At 38.0% G+C, this 17,837-nt stretch overlaps 1 protein-coding gene across 9 annotated transcripts in view; it reads right to left on the bottom strand.

The window, feature by feature from the left end:
• Positions 1–2,470: 2,470 nt before the first annotated feature.
• Positions 2,471–17,837, bottom strand: part of Crebrf (CREB3 regulatory factor) — a 50,595-nt gene continuing 35,228 nt past the window's right edge. For 8 of the 9 annotated variants that reach the window (XM_078052512.1, XM_078052519.1, XM_078052481.1 and 5 more), the window contains 4 exons: positions 16,668–16,857; positions 15,220–15,293; positions 14,139–14,261; positions 2,471–8,103 (listed from right to left, as the gene is read on the bottom strand). In XM_078052512.1, the coding sequence (XP_077908638.1) occupies positions 7,988–8,103; positions 14,139–14,261; positions 15,220–15,293; positions 16,668–16,857 (503 nt within the window). In that variant the 3' untranslated portion in view covers positions 2,471–7,987. The remainder of the gene's footprint in view (positions 8,104–14,138; positions 14,262–15,219; positions 15,294–16,667; positions 16,858–17,837) is intronic. The other variant, XM_078052489.1, reaches the window with a different exon arrangement.

Raw genomic sequence — 17,837 nt, 5'->3', positions numbered from 1 at the left:
TTATTTTGCATTTCTCTTATCATAAATGATATTGAAAACTTTTCCTTTCTGTATTTGCTTTGCTCAATTTTGTATCAGGTCATTTGTCTTTCATATTAGTTTCTAGCAGCTCTTTATATAGCAATCATTAGAGATGTGTTGAGAATCTTTTATTGGGGGGGGTCTCTAGAACTTCAAATTGTTTTTATTGTTGTTCTTCTTAAAGAAGATTTTGTTTTTCACAGAATTTGATTGGTCTTCATTTAAGGCTCCTGGATTTGGGGTCCAAGTTGAAAAGGCCTTCCCCACACCCAGGGCTTTAAAGGATTGCCTTTTAGGGATTTTATGGTTTTATTTCTATTTTACATTTAGATCTTTATCCATTTTGAAATATATTGGCTTATGGAGTGAGGTATGGAGTCACTGCACATTTTCTGGGCTGCCCAGTGGCCCCAACACCACTGACTGCAGCCGTCCTCTCTCTGTGGTCCTGCCACACTCACCAACTGAATGCTGGTTATGTGGTGGAGTCGATTTCCAGACTTTCCATCTGCTTTACTGGCCTGGCCACTCATGGGCTTCTTAATATCTGACTAGGATAACACACCCTATTGATCCCTTTCCTCCAACATCTTCCAGCTTGTATTTCCCTCGGGTGAACATCGTGTCTTTTAACCCTCTGTGACTAGTGTTTTACTAGAAGCAGGACGTTTTTAATGTAATTTAGAGCTGGTAACTCTGATTGCTCCTGTTCGAGAACTTGGAATATCTTCCCGTTTGTTCAAGTTTTCTTCTGTATCCTCAGTAGTGTTTTTCTTTATCTAGTCTTTATATATTTTTTTGTTTATTCCTGATAATATTTTAAGACTAAAATTTTCTATTTCATGAAAATAGAAGGAAGACCAGTAGAACAGAGAAAGAGGGCTAAGAGGGAGGGGACGGGAGGCGAGGTGCTGGGGACAGAACGGACACACTGTGTCGCTGTGTGTCACGTACAAACATAACAGCACACCCCACAGTCACAGGTGATCATAATGCCTTACTAAAAATTTTTTAACTGAAAATAAAAGGTAGGGGTGGGGGCTGTAGCTCAGTGGTAGAGCACTTGCCTAGCATGTGTATGGCACGCAGTTCAATTCTCAGCACCACATATAAATAAATGAACAAAATAAAGGCCCAATGATAACTAAAAGTACATATAAATTTTTTTTTTTTTTAAAAAGGCAGCTTCCTCTTGAGGAAGTTGGAGAAGCCCATTACTTACTTCCTACACAGACATCTTTCCAAATATTGCCTGTGACTTGGCCTGGTCCAACAGAGAGCAGTGTGAATCGTCCCTGAGTGACTAGGACTGGGCTGTCATGCAGCTGGGCTGTCGTGCCTCCTCTTCTGTAAATGGACACGACCCCCACCCAGCCTCACTGGCCTTGAGAGCAGCAGCAGAGCTCCCTAGCAGGGGTTGGAGGATTTCCACCCCGCCCCTCAAGACATGGAGGACCTTCCTGTTTTCTACTTTCTAGCTGGGATGCAAGTGTACTTCCTGTTCTTTCAAATCATTCACTGCACTGTAGCTAACAAACTCCTTCCAAATTCACCTTCAGTGGGGAGGAACTACCAAAGGACTTACCTAACTGGATGTGACCCACAGTAAATTGTTTTCTAAGGCCTGTACTGACCTGCTCACCCAATTCATGTTCCAGGACCACCAGGAGGCTCCTGTGCACAGTGGTCTTGAGAGAAAAGTCCTGGGGAAGAACCAGTTCACGGGAGGCCCTGTCTACTTTGCTTCCTGATGACCCCAGTGTCACTCAATTAAAGTAAAAGGGTCTAGCCTGTCGATCACAGCAGGATGTCAAGTCCTAACATGTTCACTGGTGTGAAGCCTAGTGCCCTTGCCAGTCACTGGTAAAACTCTGAGGTCCTTGCATGTGGCCTGCGCCTGGGCTGAGCTCTGGGAGGCCCCTTCAGTCGCTCTACAGCCTGGTATCTTGCACAAGTCCTGGCAAAGTTAAATGCTACCTAGGGTCTGTCAGCTGCAGGAGCACATGCTGCCATGGAGGCGACGCTCTGGCTAGTGGCTTTAGGCTTTCTGTACATGCCTGGCCTAGCCTAAAGATTAGAATAATTAAACACTCCAACACCAATGTTTAAACCAGGAGAGACCCTGGATATTTTGGAGAAATCATTTGCCCCCCAAATCAAAAAGAATTAAGTATAAACTATGCCCTAAAACTATAAGAACACAAATGTTTATATCAATAAATCTACGTCATATCTGAGTATCACTGAAATATTGAAAACTCCGTTTAAAGTGTCAAAAAAAATCACTTCACTCCTTGTACACTACCAAGAGAAGTAGCAGGTGGCTCCCTGCTCTCTGCACTTGGGAACTGCTTTGGGATAGGCTGTGGAGGAGTGGATGGTCCTCTTGGGAGACAATGGAAAGGCAGGAGAGAAGGGAAGGACAAAAATATGAGGCAAACAATCCAAATCTTTTCATCTTTTTTTTATTTTAAATTACAAAGGGTGTTGCATACACTGATGAATCTGTATCTGACTGGAAGTGCCAGGGGTGGGAAGGGACAGAAAGCGAGGGCAGCCTTGGCACGGCCTTCTCGTCTGAAATGAAAAACTGCACAACTATTAACCAACATTGAATAGAATAGTTTTTAAACAGCTCATGCGTCAGTAAGACAAAATTCTTTCCAGACAAGAGACAAGACTGAATCCAATAAAAAGTGTCATAGCTCCAGGTGGTGGGGGGGGCAGGAAAAATAAACAAAAACTACAGAATATTCATGATAGCGTTACAAACTGGATCCTAAGCAACTATGCAAAAGAGGTTGCCACAGTGTAGAAACAGAATGCTTTGACTTCTCGCCTTTCCACTCTTCTCTTGTGACTTCTGTGCTGGTAGCCCTAGTGCTACTGTTGATCACAAATGCTAAGCTACAAGACAAATCCTGGGGAGAGAAGGTCAAAAAGCAGTCAGCGGATTACAGTGTCGTAACAGTGGGTGGAGAGGCAGATACAGTACACACATACACACGTTTCTGTTATTTGGTTCTGAAAAAAAAAACAAAGGGTGAAGGGCAAGACTCAGTACCCGTCTCGCTCCTGTCACCCAGGACAGCTCACGACACCACTGTTTGCATCACTAGAAAGAGGCAGCCTGGTCCACCCAAACTTGGCACACTGAATACCCACTCCGGGCTCACGAGTAACCAAGACTTCAAAATACTATCTGGAGGTCATCATGAGGCTCTGTTCCCTCGCGACCACTCCAAATCTCTCTTTTCTAAACAAAAATGGCAATTTGGCATAGTTCAGTCCCTAGGTGTGTTTCCTACAATTTCCGTCAGCGTACAGGACAGCACGGGGACCGTGCTTCAACACACAGTCTCCCCTGCTGTGGAAGTGCTCCTCTCAGTAGTACATTTTCACCATCTTTCCCCGACACGCTGATTCCTTAAAACGAAACAACCACTCCTACAGTTGACATTCATTGTTATATCCCAATGTGTTTGAAATATTAAAAAACATGGAGTCATCTTCTCATAATGCCCTTATTAAGATTACAAAGATTACAAAAGAATCCACAAGTATTACGGCACTGTGTGAGACTTATTTGTCATGATCCAAGGGAAGAACAAGACTGCAGTTCTGTGCAAAGTTGTGGAAATGGCCTCAGTTCCATGGGAAATGTTTTCCACAATAGACTTCACCAGAAGGATAATTGAAACCTTTTACTTTAACACTGAAAGTATAATTCAATGCATTCTCAAAATTCAAGTTTCAAGATTTGGAGAGATGCTGACATTCTGTTACACAATTAACTAGAAAATACTTGAACAGAATTTTAGGAAGACTATATAAAATATAGACAGGGAACATAAGTTTTTGTTAATTCCTGCTGAAGGCAACTTGAATTCATTTCTTACAAAGTTAACTAAATCTTAGCAGCTAAAATATTTTAAATGTATGGAATAAAGAAAAGCACATCCATTCTTGACATTTTGGTGAATAAACTAACAGCTTTATTAATGAAGGCAAACATCATATAACTGTATGAATATTATATATATAAAAAAGAAATCCAAACTAACAGCATTGTATTTCAAAAGTACTGTTCTTCTGTTTCTTTTAAAGAGACTTGTCATCTGTTGTATAAAACAAACAAAATGGGAACTCTTCTCCTAAAAAGTCTGGAAAATGAAAGCAGATGAACTGAATACACCTTTTTCTAAATGCAGACTATTGCTGAGACGCAAATAAAGTCAAGCATCAGAAAGAAGATGTATGAGAAATCCATGAAAGTCAGAGGAAGGGGATGTAGTGAAGTTACTGATACCCTTTTCCTCTCTTATTCAAAGACCATTTAAAATTGGTCTTTCATACAAATATAAAATAACTATAAAGAGAGGGAATATGAAACCATACCCATCTGAAAATCCTTCATGATGCTTCTATAACAGCTCAGATTCTCTTACCAAAAAGGTCAAAAGTCTAGGAAGTGGAAGGGAATGGAGACATGGAGTTGTAAATGTACAAGTAAGGCACAATATAAAGCCACATCATAATCTGTCATGGAGGGCAGAGGAAAGGACAAGAATCCTACATGGTGCAGCAGAATAAGCAATCGTACTGACTGAGGAGGTGTGGCACCCAACTCAACACGCAGACAGTATCTTAACAAGAGCAACTGGACAGCATGCTTTCATGGAGACAAATTCAGTAAAGAATCCAGTGTATCTGAAACTAGGAAGAAAGTTGTTTTTGTTTTTGTTTTTTTCTGAAAATCATAATAGTACTAGAGTCAACGTTTATCATTGCTTTTGGAACAATGGGTTTATTTGAGGTGAATTCACAATGCCTTCACTTAAAGTAAGATTCTGGACTTCATTATGAGCAATCTGTATACCATGTATGAGCACAGAAAACCTTTAGAGAGATCTTCTCTAATGATCTTCACCCAAAAATACACGCCACAATTTTCAAAAACAGAACATGTACAACTGTTGGGGTTTTTACATTACCTTATAAGATTGGTTTGTGTGATACACTAAACATACATATTTTAATGACAATAGAGGAAGCAGATTATTACTGGCATTAAAGTACAACCATTTCTAGACGGTTTAAATGCCACAGAGTCCCCTGGTTAAAATGTAAAGCTGCACAGCTTGCCTATGTCATCTTTATGATAAAGTTAAAACAGCAAGAGGATTTAACTTTCACTCTACATTTTACTGCCAGGTTTTTATTTAGATCAAGTATCGCTGCAGCATTCTGACCAGCCCAGATTTAGCAGCAAATGGCAGGAATCATATAAAATGCAATTTTTTTAACAAAGTGCTTTTCTAAGATATACATACAAATATAAATAGGTACAAAATAAAGTGTCAACATTAAAAAGCTCAACTATTTAAAAGCTTTTAACTATTTAACTTAAGTAGTACATATAAAACACTGAAATGCAAGGATATGGAATCTACTAAACAGATTCAAAGTCTTTTTTTTATTCTTTTTTGTTTTTTGAAATGCAAGACCAAAAAATCAAATTCTGGTTTACACACAGGAAAAAAGTATCAAAAACCAGAATTCCTAAGAGAGCAGCTAGAAAGGGGCAATTTTATAAACCTTGCCAGATAAATCGCTATCATGAAGCAATTTTTACTGACTGCAAAACTGCCATATTTTGGAACAAAATATGTCTGGTCAATTTACCAGACACACTCTGTCAAGACTTCATATACCTCCAAGTTGCAAACCTGTGCTTTGCCTTCTCCCACCTAAAAGGAAAAACCCCACACGATGAACTCACATTCTATGAGACCTGAGTTCATCATTTGCTTTGTGTGAACACACTAGCCAGGTGCATTTTCACCAAACGCAGGAAAATCTTGTGCACCACAGTCCAGCTAAAGTGTCAGACAGTCCTTCCCAGCTTCATATGTTTCATGGTGTTAAAGAAGCGAGCAAGCAACAGAGCAGGCTGTCATTGTATGTTGCAGAATGGAACCCTCATGTGCCAGAGCTTACAAATAGGGAAGGTGAGGGAGTGGAAGAAAAGGAAATGTACCAGAGAGACAAAGTATATTCAAGTGAATATAGTCTATTACAGGTAATGAAGAAAACGATTCTTTTTCAGTAGGTAGGTCTGAAATTTTCAGGCTTTTTTAATTTTTGGTTTTTAATTTTTATTTATTTATTTATTTATTTATTTTTTGCTAAATGTTTGTTTTTTTCTTTTAAATATAATGTTTAAGCCACCAGTTTTCAGAGTTCCAAAAGCAAAATTTGAGAATAGAACAGTCTGAGAGACAGAAGGGAAAGATCTATGTATGGGGAAGGGTATAATGCTGCCTTGATAGAAGAGATTTTTCAAGAGGTAAAGCTTGAACAGTTAAAACACTGACTAGTGAAGCCGTTTTATGTGAGCAAAAAAGAGCACCTAAAAACTAAATGTGTTAATGTTTCTCAATTCTAGAAACGATAGAAGAATAAGTCACATGTAAGTCTGAAGAAGCTAGTCTGAAAATACCTGTACAAAAATATAAAAATCTATAAATTTTTTTGTTTGTTTTAAGCTTGTGTTGATCTTTGAAAATATTACATGCACAATAATACATCAATTGGAAAAGTGGCAACTAAAGAATTAGATATTTTTAGCTTTTTTCTTTCTTTACATATATATACATAATACAATAAAAATAATCTGTATTTTGGTTGTTTGGTGGAAGTATACTACAATAAGCTAAATAAACTTTAATTTTCAAAGTCAAAAACTATTTTATCAATAGCTTACTAAAATGAAATATATTAAAATTTCCTACAATAAGTGCAGAAATAAAAGACTTACAGATACCTAAATGGCCACCAACTTATCTACTATGGAAGCGAACTAGAGGAACAGCAAAATAACATTTGTATGTATGGATGCTCCTTCTGTAGATAATTGGACCCAAACAGAAATAAAATTCACAGTTCAATAAGATCCCTAACCCTGACCTTTTAATTTTTTTCTTTTTTTTCTCCTTTTTTTCATACATTCATACAGTATCATGTAAGCTGTGCAAAACTTTACTTAGACTGGCAGTTTGCCATATCAGTTGCATTTGTCTTTGGTACAAAAAATAAAACAATCGCAATAATGTGCAAGTATTTGTCTTCTTCCGGTCAAGTACCGAAATATGAGTTTTTCTAGAGCCATCTTTTTTTTGTTATTTTTTTGTTTTGTTTTTTATACAATACACAGACTCTGTGGCATATATCTACATTTCAACATAGTCCTATATACATTCAAAAAATCTGAAAAAGAGTTGGAACAAAAAAACATTTAAACCCCATAATTTTTCCATCTATATATCTTATTTTCCTCATTAGGGTTTTCATCATACAAAATATTACCAGTTTTATAGTTTCCCCAAAATACAAGGCACAAAGAATATGCTTTTTTTCTTACTTGCACAGACACATATATATTTACGTATATATATATATCTATATATATTATATATATCATGTTGGGCTCTGAAAATGAACATCTAACATGGCACACTGGTGTGAGTGCTGGGTGTGCCATGTACAAGTGAGATTTATGGTTGTGGAAAATTAGAACAAAAAGCAGAATTCTAAAAACAATCTAACGGACTGCTTAAAAAATGCTTCCTCAATATTTTATGTGGTGCAGAGCACAGCCTGGCACCACGCTGGGCATCAGATGAACACGCTCCTGCCTCCACAATGTTCTGCTCTGACGGGTGTTTGCATTCTGCACGTGTGTTTCAATTCTAATGCCAGTAGCCGATTAACCATGGTTTACACTCTGAAAATGCAATAATCAAGTATTTTGGATCATGCTTCACTTATGCTACAAGTTCTTAAAACAATGTAACCTAATTATAAATGTTTACATAATGCTAACTGACATGCAAAACAGAATGAAATTTACAATGGATAATGTGACAAAAACAGACATTTCTGACCAGTGGTCCAACGGGGCTGATTACACTTTTGATGTTGGAATCCTTAGTCCTACAAGGCCTCCGGTGGGGTTGCCCTCTGCAGTCTTCTCTAACACTTGGTTAACAAATTCTGAGGTTTGCCCAGCGACTGGGAGACCTGAAGAAAATACAAAGTACATTTAGACCCAGAAATGGAGAGAACATCAAGGAAAGGAAAGGGAAGTCAGGTGTGGTCCTCAGCTTGACACTGTTCCCAAGAAGGTGCTCTGCTGCTTCTACTCTGAGAAAACCACTCCACCCATCAAATTTGGGTCTATAATTTTAAGTCTAGAAGAGTCAAAACCAAGAATTTCCAGGATCAGTGATTAATCAACATCTTAAGGTGGGGTAGATGACAAGCTATAACAGTACAAAGCCAGGCTCAAAGCCTGTCAGGGGACAATACCTCTTACGCCCACTGCCCTTGCTTTCCCTCTTCTCCCAGCCTCCACCCACACCCATCCCAACTGCTCTATCCTCACCTGCTCCTCAAGTAGGTCTCACCCGCACAACTGAAGCTATAGAACCAAAAGATATTCTTTCATTCTTTTTTACAGAAAAGTAAATAAGAAAAAGTGGAAGAGATGAGGGAAAAAAGATAGGAGCAGCATAAAGAGGTGACTTTATCTTCTAGATCTATGGCAAAGCTATGATATACTTACAGTCAATAAGAGTATTAAGAGTCAATAGGAGAAGCCAGTAAATTTACACCTGTAATCCCAGCGGGCTTGGGAGGCTGAGGCAGGAGGATGGAGAGTTCAAAGCCAGTCTCAGCAAAAGTGAGGTGCTAAGCAACAGAGTGAGACCCTGTCTCTAAATAAACTACAAAATAGGGCTGGGGATGGGGCTCAGTGGTAGAGTGCCCCGAGTTCAATCCTTGGTACTCCCCCCCCCAAAAAAAAGTAAATAAGAGTACTAAGAAAAACAAAAGGGTAGGAGGAAAATATATTTAGTCACAGCTCATAGAAAGAAGTCAAAAGATAAGGTAAAAATTATCAAGAATACCTTCTAACCCTGTGATCATACTTAACTTGACTAGTAACAGGACTGATACCATGTGCTTCTAAATGAATAGAGATGAATGGATTATAGAGAGAAAATATGATAAATCCTTCCAAAAGGAAATTGCATCTTTCCATGAGGAAGCAAATAAACTCAAATGCTAGCAATGTTTTTTAAAAAATAACTACTTGAACTTTTCATTTAAAAAGATGAGAAGACTGAAGTAGGTTAAAGACTACAAAAGACATTATTTTTATCTTGGGGGTACTTAAGATCAAACCCTAGGATGCTTTACCACTGAGCTATGCCCCCAGTCAGGGTCTTGCCTAGTTGCCCAGGCTGGCCTCATATTTGCAATTCTCCTCCCTTAGCCTCCTGAGTTGCTGGGATCACAGGCATATACTACTTTGCCTGGCTCAAAGGACATTATTGATACAACTGGGGAAATGCAAATATCAGCTCTTTAATAATGTTACATTAATGTTCAAGTACTTGGATATAATATTGATATTGTGGGTGAGTAGAAGAATTCTCTTATCTTCAAAAGATGCAGAAATAGGAATAAATAATCATGATGCTTACAAGTTACCTTCAAATACCTTCTCCCCAAAATACAGGTAGACAGGAGCAGAAAACAAATATTAAAAACTGATGGACTGAGTTGAATGAAATAAAGATCTACACAATAGTACAGTGAACGACTGAAATTTCAAATGGGAAGGAGAAAAAATTAAGTATATATTTTATATTCTAGTGAAAATGCAACCCACAAGACACAAAATATTCATAAATTATCACTGCACACAAACAAAAGTGAAACCATAATAATGGATTATAAAGTGAACAATTTAAAAAGGCAAAAAAGGTCACATAAACAAATCCTATCAGATCTTTTGATGACAGAATTATGCAAAAGTATACTTTAAAATGATAAAAATTATAATCCATATGAAGATCTATCAGTAATGAAGCCTGTTCAAGCAACTCAGCATTCAAAAATCAAAAACACAGAAAATGTGAGATAAAACTGAAACCATCTGTGAGAGCTCCTACAGAATGGACTCCCCATGAGAAAAAAGGGGGGTACTCCCCATGAGAACAAAAAGATAAAGCAGAGAATATGCCTTCTTTTTCAAAGACCCACAGAACATTTAAAACTTGATCATATAGATAAGAAAAGCTCCATAAATGAAAAATGAAAGTAATAAAACTAAAACAGTAGGGCTGGGCTGTGGCTCCGTGACAGAGTGCTTGCCTAGCATGTATGAGGCGCTGGATTCATCCTCAGCACCACATAAAAATTTTTTTAAAAATAAAACAAAGGCATTCTGTCCATCTACAACTACAAAAAAATAAAAACACTCTAAAAAAGTAATAATTCTGACCTTCTAGGAAATTTTAAATCTCCAAAAATTCTTGGTAAAAAAGTAAATCAAACCTAAAATTTCCAAATACTCAGAAAACAATGCAAATCAAATTTAGATGGAGAGGCTGGAGTTGTAGCTCAGTGGTAGAGCGCTTGTCTAGCACGTGTGTGGCACTGGGCTTGATTATCAGCACCACATATAAATAAATAAAATAAAGGTCTATCAACAATTTTAAAAAATTAGTAAAAAAAATTTTAGGGGGAAGAGCTAAAGCAAGTGTCAAAAGAAATTTTCAGAGGTTTTGTTTATATTAATAAACAGAATTTTTAAAAAATGACTTAAGAATTAATAACTCAAAAAATTATAAGAATTGGTAAATTCAAGAGTTGGTTCTTTGCAGGAAAAAGTAGAATAACTTAACTAATTCATAAAGAAATATAGAAGGACACAACAGACACAAAATAAGGAATAAAAATGAAGCACTAACCATGAATATGGAGGAAATAAAAAGATGAAATCTACTTGGCTCAATTTTAATAAACTTGAAGGCCTGGAGGAAGTGAATAATTTTGTAGGAATATATAATTAGTAATCAAAACTTGACTCCAAAAGAGGCTATAATTTTTTATATATCATAAAAGATAGAGAAAAGTTTTCAAAGAGGTAATCACAAAAACCCTGTAGCCAGATAGTTTCAAAGAATATTCTTCCAAATCTTTAAGAAAAAATGAAAAATTGCAATGTATTTAAGTTACTGCAGAGAAAAATTCTGAGAAGGTAGCTATATGGCAGCAGAGATTTTTAATCTCCATCTCCCCATAAACGAACAGAACAACCAATCTGGCCATGGTGGTGCGTGCCTGTGTTCCCAGCTGGCAGGAGGATTACCTGAGTCCAAGTGAACAGAGCCAGCCTGGGCCACACAGTAAGACCCTGTTTCTTAACAAATCCACAAAAAACACTGACAAATTTCAAAGTATCCCCATATATCCCAACATTTAAGAGGATGGGAAAAAACTGCCAAAAGCTGTAAGACCTGCATGGTGACATCATTATCTGTTTTATATGGGCTGACCCAAAAGAAGTCATGTACTTAAGAGCAAAAGAAGTCTAATAGCCAATCTGTAATTCACTGGACAGCACAGGGGGCCAGCTTGAGAACTGCAGGTAGAGCTGTGAGATTCTGGCCAGCTCAACAGTGAACCCAAGGTGAATGCCTGGGACCTAAGGTAAGATGAGAAGGGCCCACACTCCAGGTTCTAGGACTCTTCCAGTACCGATAAGAAACCTCTGAAGCTGGAACCAAAATTAAGCAAGATAGGAGAAAAGATATAAAAGAGATGGTCCAAATAAAGTGGGGATGGCAGGTACAGAATAAGAAATGTCACAGGGGCTGGGGATATGGCTCAAGCGGTAGTGCGCTTGCCTGGTATGCAATGCGGCTCGGTTCGATCCTCAGCACCACATACAAAAAAAGATGTTGTGTCCACCAAAAAACTAAAAAAATAAATAAAATTCTCTCTCTCTCTCTCTCTCTCTCTCTCTAAGAAAAAAATAAAAAAGAAATGTCAGAAAGCAAGCTGGCCTGGTTTTAAACATTTGACCAAAAAAAAAAAAAAAAAGTCTGTGTGGGGGCAGTCTTTAAAGCTAGAAAAAGTATTCTGACCCAGGCCTTCTTTTTAAAAGTTCGGGAAAGCTAGCCCTGTGAGGTGGCACATGCCTATAATCCCAGCAACTCAGGAGGCTGAGGCAGGAGGATCACAAGTTCAAAGCCAGCCTCAGCAAAGTTGAGACACTAAGCAACTCAGTGAGACTCTGTCTCAAATAAGGCTGGGGATGTGGCTCAGTGGTCGAGTGCCCCCGAGTTCAATCCCCAGCATTAAAAAAAAAAAAAAAGTTCAGGAAAGCTAATTGTGCATATAAATGAGCAACAGAAAAATATCAAGTTTAGAATCCCATAAAAGTATTCTATGAAAAAAATATATAAATATTTCTGCAAACGGAGAATAGATGCCTCTAGATAAGACCTTGAATTAGATGAAAATCATATATAACATACTAGTATTTCAAAATGAATTAAAAGACAGTAAAGAAAATACCACAAGACATGAAAGAAAATGAACCAGAAATAGAAAAACTCAGAAATAAGATAACAGAATACAAAAAATAATTAGAATAAAAGGAAAAATTAATTCCTGGAATTAAAACCAAATTAAAAGGAACACAATGGGTTGGGAAATGGCTCAGCAGCAAATCGCATGTTGAGCATGTTAGAGTCCTGGAGTTCCATCCTCAGCAGGAAACAAGAGGAACAAAAAATAATGCTTTAACAAAGAAACAAGAGGGTTGGAGATATAGCTCAGTTTTGCCTCGCATGCACAAGACCCTCGGTTCAATCCCCAGCACCACACACAAAAAAAAAAAAAAAAAAGAAAGAAAGAAAAGAAAAATAAGAAACAGAATCCCAGAGGGAGGGAGCAAAGCACAGCCTGTAATCCCAACTGCTCAGAAGTATGAGGCAGGAGGATTGTAGCACAGGGCCAGCCTGGGCAGCTTAGTGAGACTTTACCTCAAAATTAAAAAAAATCAAAAGGACCAAGGATGTAGCTCAGAGTGTCACTAGGCTCAATCCCCAGTGCTGGAACGGGGGGAGGGGTGGAGAAAGAAAGAGAAAAGAGGAGATGTATATAAGTCTTTTGTTGCCTGAATTTAATTTTTAGATTTTCATGGGCTGAATGTGAAGCCCTTGGGATGCTACAATCCATAGGGTGATTTGCTCCTGTACATTCTTTCTGTCAAGACTGGATTGCTCTTTCCTCCCTACCAGCTACCCATCAGCATGGCTTCTGGGTGCCTGCCTCTCTGCTCTTCCCCACACTGTATATCTGTTCAGAGTGGAAGCCAGAGAGCCAAGGTGGCTAGAAGCCCGTGACATGCAAGCAATGAAGGATGCCCCACTGCAGTGCCAGCTGCAGGCCTTCAGCTCAGGGTCTTCTCCCCACTGTGGTTCAAGTTGTTACAAGTTCTTTCTTAGACACTAACACAGTTCAGTGTTTAAACCTAAATTACAAATTGTGGCAGACAGTAGTCATTTATGAATACTAAATATCAAAAGGCAAAATCACTCTTTTTGTAACTATGGGATGTGGTGTAGCTCAGTGTTCGAGCACTTGCCTTGCATGCAAGAGGCTCAAGTTCAAACCACAGCATAGGAAAATAAAAGAGAGAGAAAAAGAGTAACCATTATGAGAACACTTGAGTTTTTCCTTAAAAAACTTTTAATATCTCCTTCAATCATATTATCTACATGTTATTACTGGTTGTGAATTTATCTAATATTATTCTTATTTTTTTTTAAATTTTATTTATTTATTTATTTTTTATTGGTTGTTCACAACATTACAAAGCTATTGACATATCATATTTCATACATTAGATTGAAGTGGGTTATGAACTCCCAATTTTTACCCCAAATGCAGATTGCAGAATCACATCGGTTACACATCCACATTTTTACATAATGCCCTGTTGTATTCTGCTACCTTTCCTATCCCCTACTATCCCCCCTCCCCTCCCCTCCCATCTTCTCTCTCTACCCCATCTACTGTAATTCATTACTCTCCTTGTTTATTTTCCCATTCCCCTCACAACCTCTTATATGTAATTTTGTATAGCAATGAGGGTCTCCCTTCATTTCCATGCAATTTCCCTTTTCTCTCCCTTTCCCTCCCATCTCATGTCTCTGTTTAAAGTTAATCTTTTTTTTTTCTAATATTATTCTTACCAAGAGTATCTTTAATGAGGATTTCAAGCTTCTGCCCCATGTTGGGTCCTCTCTCCTCTCTTGGATTCTGTACCCGGTTTACAATCTCTTGCTTGATGGAATTGATGACAAACAATAAATTATCTGTAAGACAGAACAAAATACTTTATGTCACTAACATGGAAGAAATTACTTTTAATGATGTAATAAGAGATACAGGGGCATAGCTCAGTGGTAGAACACTTGCCCCTAACCCTGGGTTTGATCCCTAGCACTGCAAAAAAAAAAAAAAAAAAAAAAAGAAGAAGAAGAAGAAGAAGAAGAAGAAGAAGAAGAGGAGGAGGAGGAGGAGTCCTCATAGTCGTAGTCTGGGGAGTAACAAAAATACAGATTCCCAGCCAGGCAGAGTGGGGCCACCTGTGATTCCTGCTGCTCAGGAGGCTGAGGCAGGAGGATCACCAATTCAAAGTTCAGCCTCAGCAACTTAGCAAGGCCCTAAGACCCTGCTCAAAAATGGAAAAAAAAAATAAGGTTGGAGATATGGCTCAGTGGTAAAGCATCTCTGGGTTCAATTCCGGGTACAAAAATATACAGAGAGATAGATAGATAGAGAAGTATAGAGATGTATAGATATAGATTCCTTGGTTCTATTTCAATGGAGAAGCTCTGGGGAGAAGCCTAAAAATCTGTATTTTAACAAGTACACAGACATTCTAATGAGCAATCAAATTGGAAACATGGATCTAAACTATCCACACAGAGGTTAAAATACCATTTATCAATTCAAGAAAAGTGTTAACACCAGACAACAAAACTGGCTAATCCAGCATCATTATATTATAGAAGAAAGGACTGTGGTCCAAGTGGACCAGCTACTAGCCCAGACATGAGATCTGGCTCAGAGCCACAGATGTAGACGTTCCCACCAGGAGAAGAACAAGAATGAATGAAGCATGCATGTGGTTTACTAAATGGATGAACACAAAGGCAGCTAGCCAAACACTGGGCAGCATATGGGGAAAGACAACAACAAAACTAAAGGGAAATGGTGGTCAGCAAAGTTCACAGAGGGTTAATCAAATTCTTCAATACTCAGGTTTACCATATTCAGTGTTGAGGCCCCATAATTTCACTTTATTAGCTTCATACTGGGCTTTTTTCTTTAACCGACAAGCTCTGCAAAAGGAAGGAGCTATTAGTTCACTTTTTAAGAGAATATTTGGAATATACTTTTTTGCTGTTGTTAGACATTTTCTAATAGCAACCAAAGATCACTGCCTACTAGTGTGTATCAAGGAACTGAATTATAAAACACACTCATTATAATCATCTAACTAAATTTTTAAAATTTAGCACTCATTCAGAAATAAAGCTGTAACCAATACACAACTATTAAGTGTGGGTAAAACAAAACCTGAAAATACCAAATACTATACAGGGTGTGAAGCAAGTAGTGCCCCATCTGTTCTGGTGGGAATATAAAACAAAACATAGAAGTTCCTCTGAGAAACAGTTTGGTAGTTTCCTACAAAGTTGAACATATACACCTACCTGGTCATCTATCCAAAGGAAATGAAAACCTATGTTCACTCAAACTACCAGTAAGTCAATGTTTATGGTGGTTTTATTCATACTTGCCAAAAACTAAAAGCAACCCAAAGATCCTTCAAATGGTAAACAGAGGAAACTGTAGTATATCCCTGCAAAGGACTATTACTCAGTAATAAAAAAGAACAATTACTCCATGAGACCATATGAATGAACCTCAAATGCATCATGTTATATGAAGGAAGCCAAACTCTAAGCTACATAATCTTCCATCTATAAGGCATTCAAGAAAAGCAAAATTGTAAGGACAGAAAACAGAGCAGAGCTGGTGAGAGCCTAAGATGAGAGAATTTTATAATTTGTAAGGCGATGAAAATGTTCAATATCTTGATTGTGGTGGTAATGTTATGACTGGATATGTTTGTCAAAACTTGTACTATAATACATTAAAATGGGTGAAATTTACTTTTTCATTATACCTCAATAAACCTGATTTACTTAAAAAAAAAAAAAGCAAACAGAAAATACAGTTATAAAAATCTCCCATTGTTGCCAGGTACTGTGACCCACACCTGTCATCCCAGCAGCTCGGGAGACTGAGATAGAAGAATCTCGAGTTCACAGCCAGTCTCAGCACTGGTGAGGTGCTAAGCAACTCAGTGAGACTCTGCTCTAAATAAAATACAAAGTAGGGTTGTGGATGTGGCTCAATGGTCGAGTATCCCTTAGTTCAATCCCCGGTACAAAAATTTTAAAAAACCCAAAACATTATTATATTATAATGCACTTGAAATCCATTCACCTCTTCCACCTTAGAACCTTTTCCAGAAAGCATAAATGCCATCTTTTACTTTAACAGGAAAAAACACAATATTCTCATTGTAGTATTTACAAAAGAAAAATATTTCTGAATGGAGTTGCCGGTCACCTCTCCTACTAAAGCCTAGGGTCTAATCTCACTCCTAGACTTGATTCACATGAGTGAACATTATCAGCATGTACCTGGAAGCCAGCTTATTCTTCTCCTTTCTTGACCTTGGCCGGGCTGTTAAGGGCAGCTCACTGACTGGAGTCAGGTCACTAATCACCTTGTTCAGTTTCCTCAGCTCATTGCCTATCTGGAGTAGTTTTTTAGGATTTGGAGTCAAGTCTTCCACATCAGTTCTCCGTGACTTCTTTACTGCATATTTCCCTATAGACAGTTTAAAAGAAATTTAAGTTAGATTATTTTAGTGAACACTTTCCGCAGCTACTACACCATTACCTTTTCATGTTGTAGTCCTGGCATGTTTAACAACCTAAGCAAGAGAGGTGAGCCTTCTCTCCTTCCCCTGGCCATACGGGTGGGCTGCAGGTATGGCTCAGTGCCAGAGCACTGAACTGGCATGAATAAGGCCCTGGATTCCATCTCCAGAAACACATACACACACACACACACACACATGCACGCATACAGAAATGGGAACGATATGGCACAATTCCAAGCTTTTCCAAGTCCTTCTCTACCCCTAAGTTTTAGCCTCGGGATAACAGGTTCTTAACTCTTTGAAAGATAGTACTAAATATCTCAAATCTCAGGAATGAAGTTCAAGTTCAACTACAGAAAAGAATCAAGGATAGGATATAACATATGGTCAGAAGAGAGTTTGTAATTTTACCCAAACCCAGGCATTTTGAGGCTAGTACTGAAATTTTTGTCAGACATATACATTTGTGTGTCAGACTAAAAATCCTACAGGAAATAAAGAATATGTTTGAAAGCTCTTCTTCAGCTGCTTTGATACATAACATTACAGGAGAATCCAGGGGTCTTGCCTTATCACTCCAGGCAAAAAGGATGGCTCTGTCCTCTAAACTCCTAAAATATTAACAACAACTTTTCTAGAGCTCATCACAAGCACCTAGTAGACTTACCTTTTCATTTCTGGTAGCAAATCAATCTGAATATAAAAATTTCACAATTATTCACTGAGAGAAGAGTCTCCAGGTGCTGATGGTAGGGAAAATGAGGCACAAATACTCTTAAGATAAAATCCCTATCCTCAAAAATGCTTGTGACTTAAATCTGCAGCCTCAATGAACACTGAAGTCTTTGTTGAACACCAAGCTTCCTAGTACTTCCCCTCTCTGCCTTTTTTGGGTAAAAACTTTGAATTACTGTAAAAATACTTT

Source organism: Ictidomys tridecemlineatus, chromosome 1 (assembly GCF_052094955.1).
Source record: "Ictidomys tridecemlineatus isolate mIctTri1 chromosome 1, mIctTri1.hap1, whole genome shotgun sequence".
In the NCBI taxonomy this organism is placed as follows: domain Eukaryota; kingdom Metazoa; phylum Chordata; class Mammalia; order Rodentia; family Sciuridae; genus Ictidomys; species Ictidomys tridecemlineatus.
This window is presented reverse-complemented; position numbering and strand designations above follow the sequence as displayed.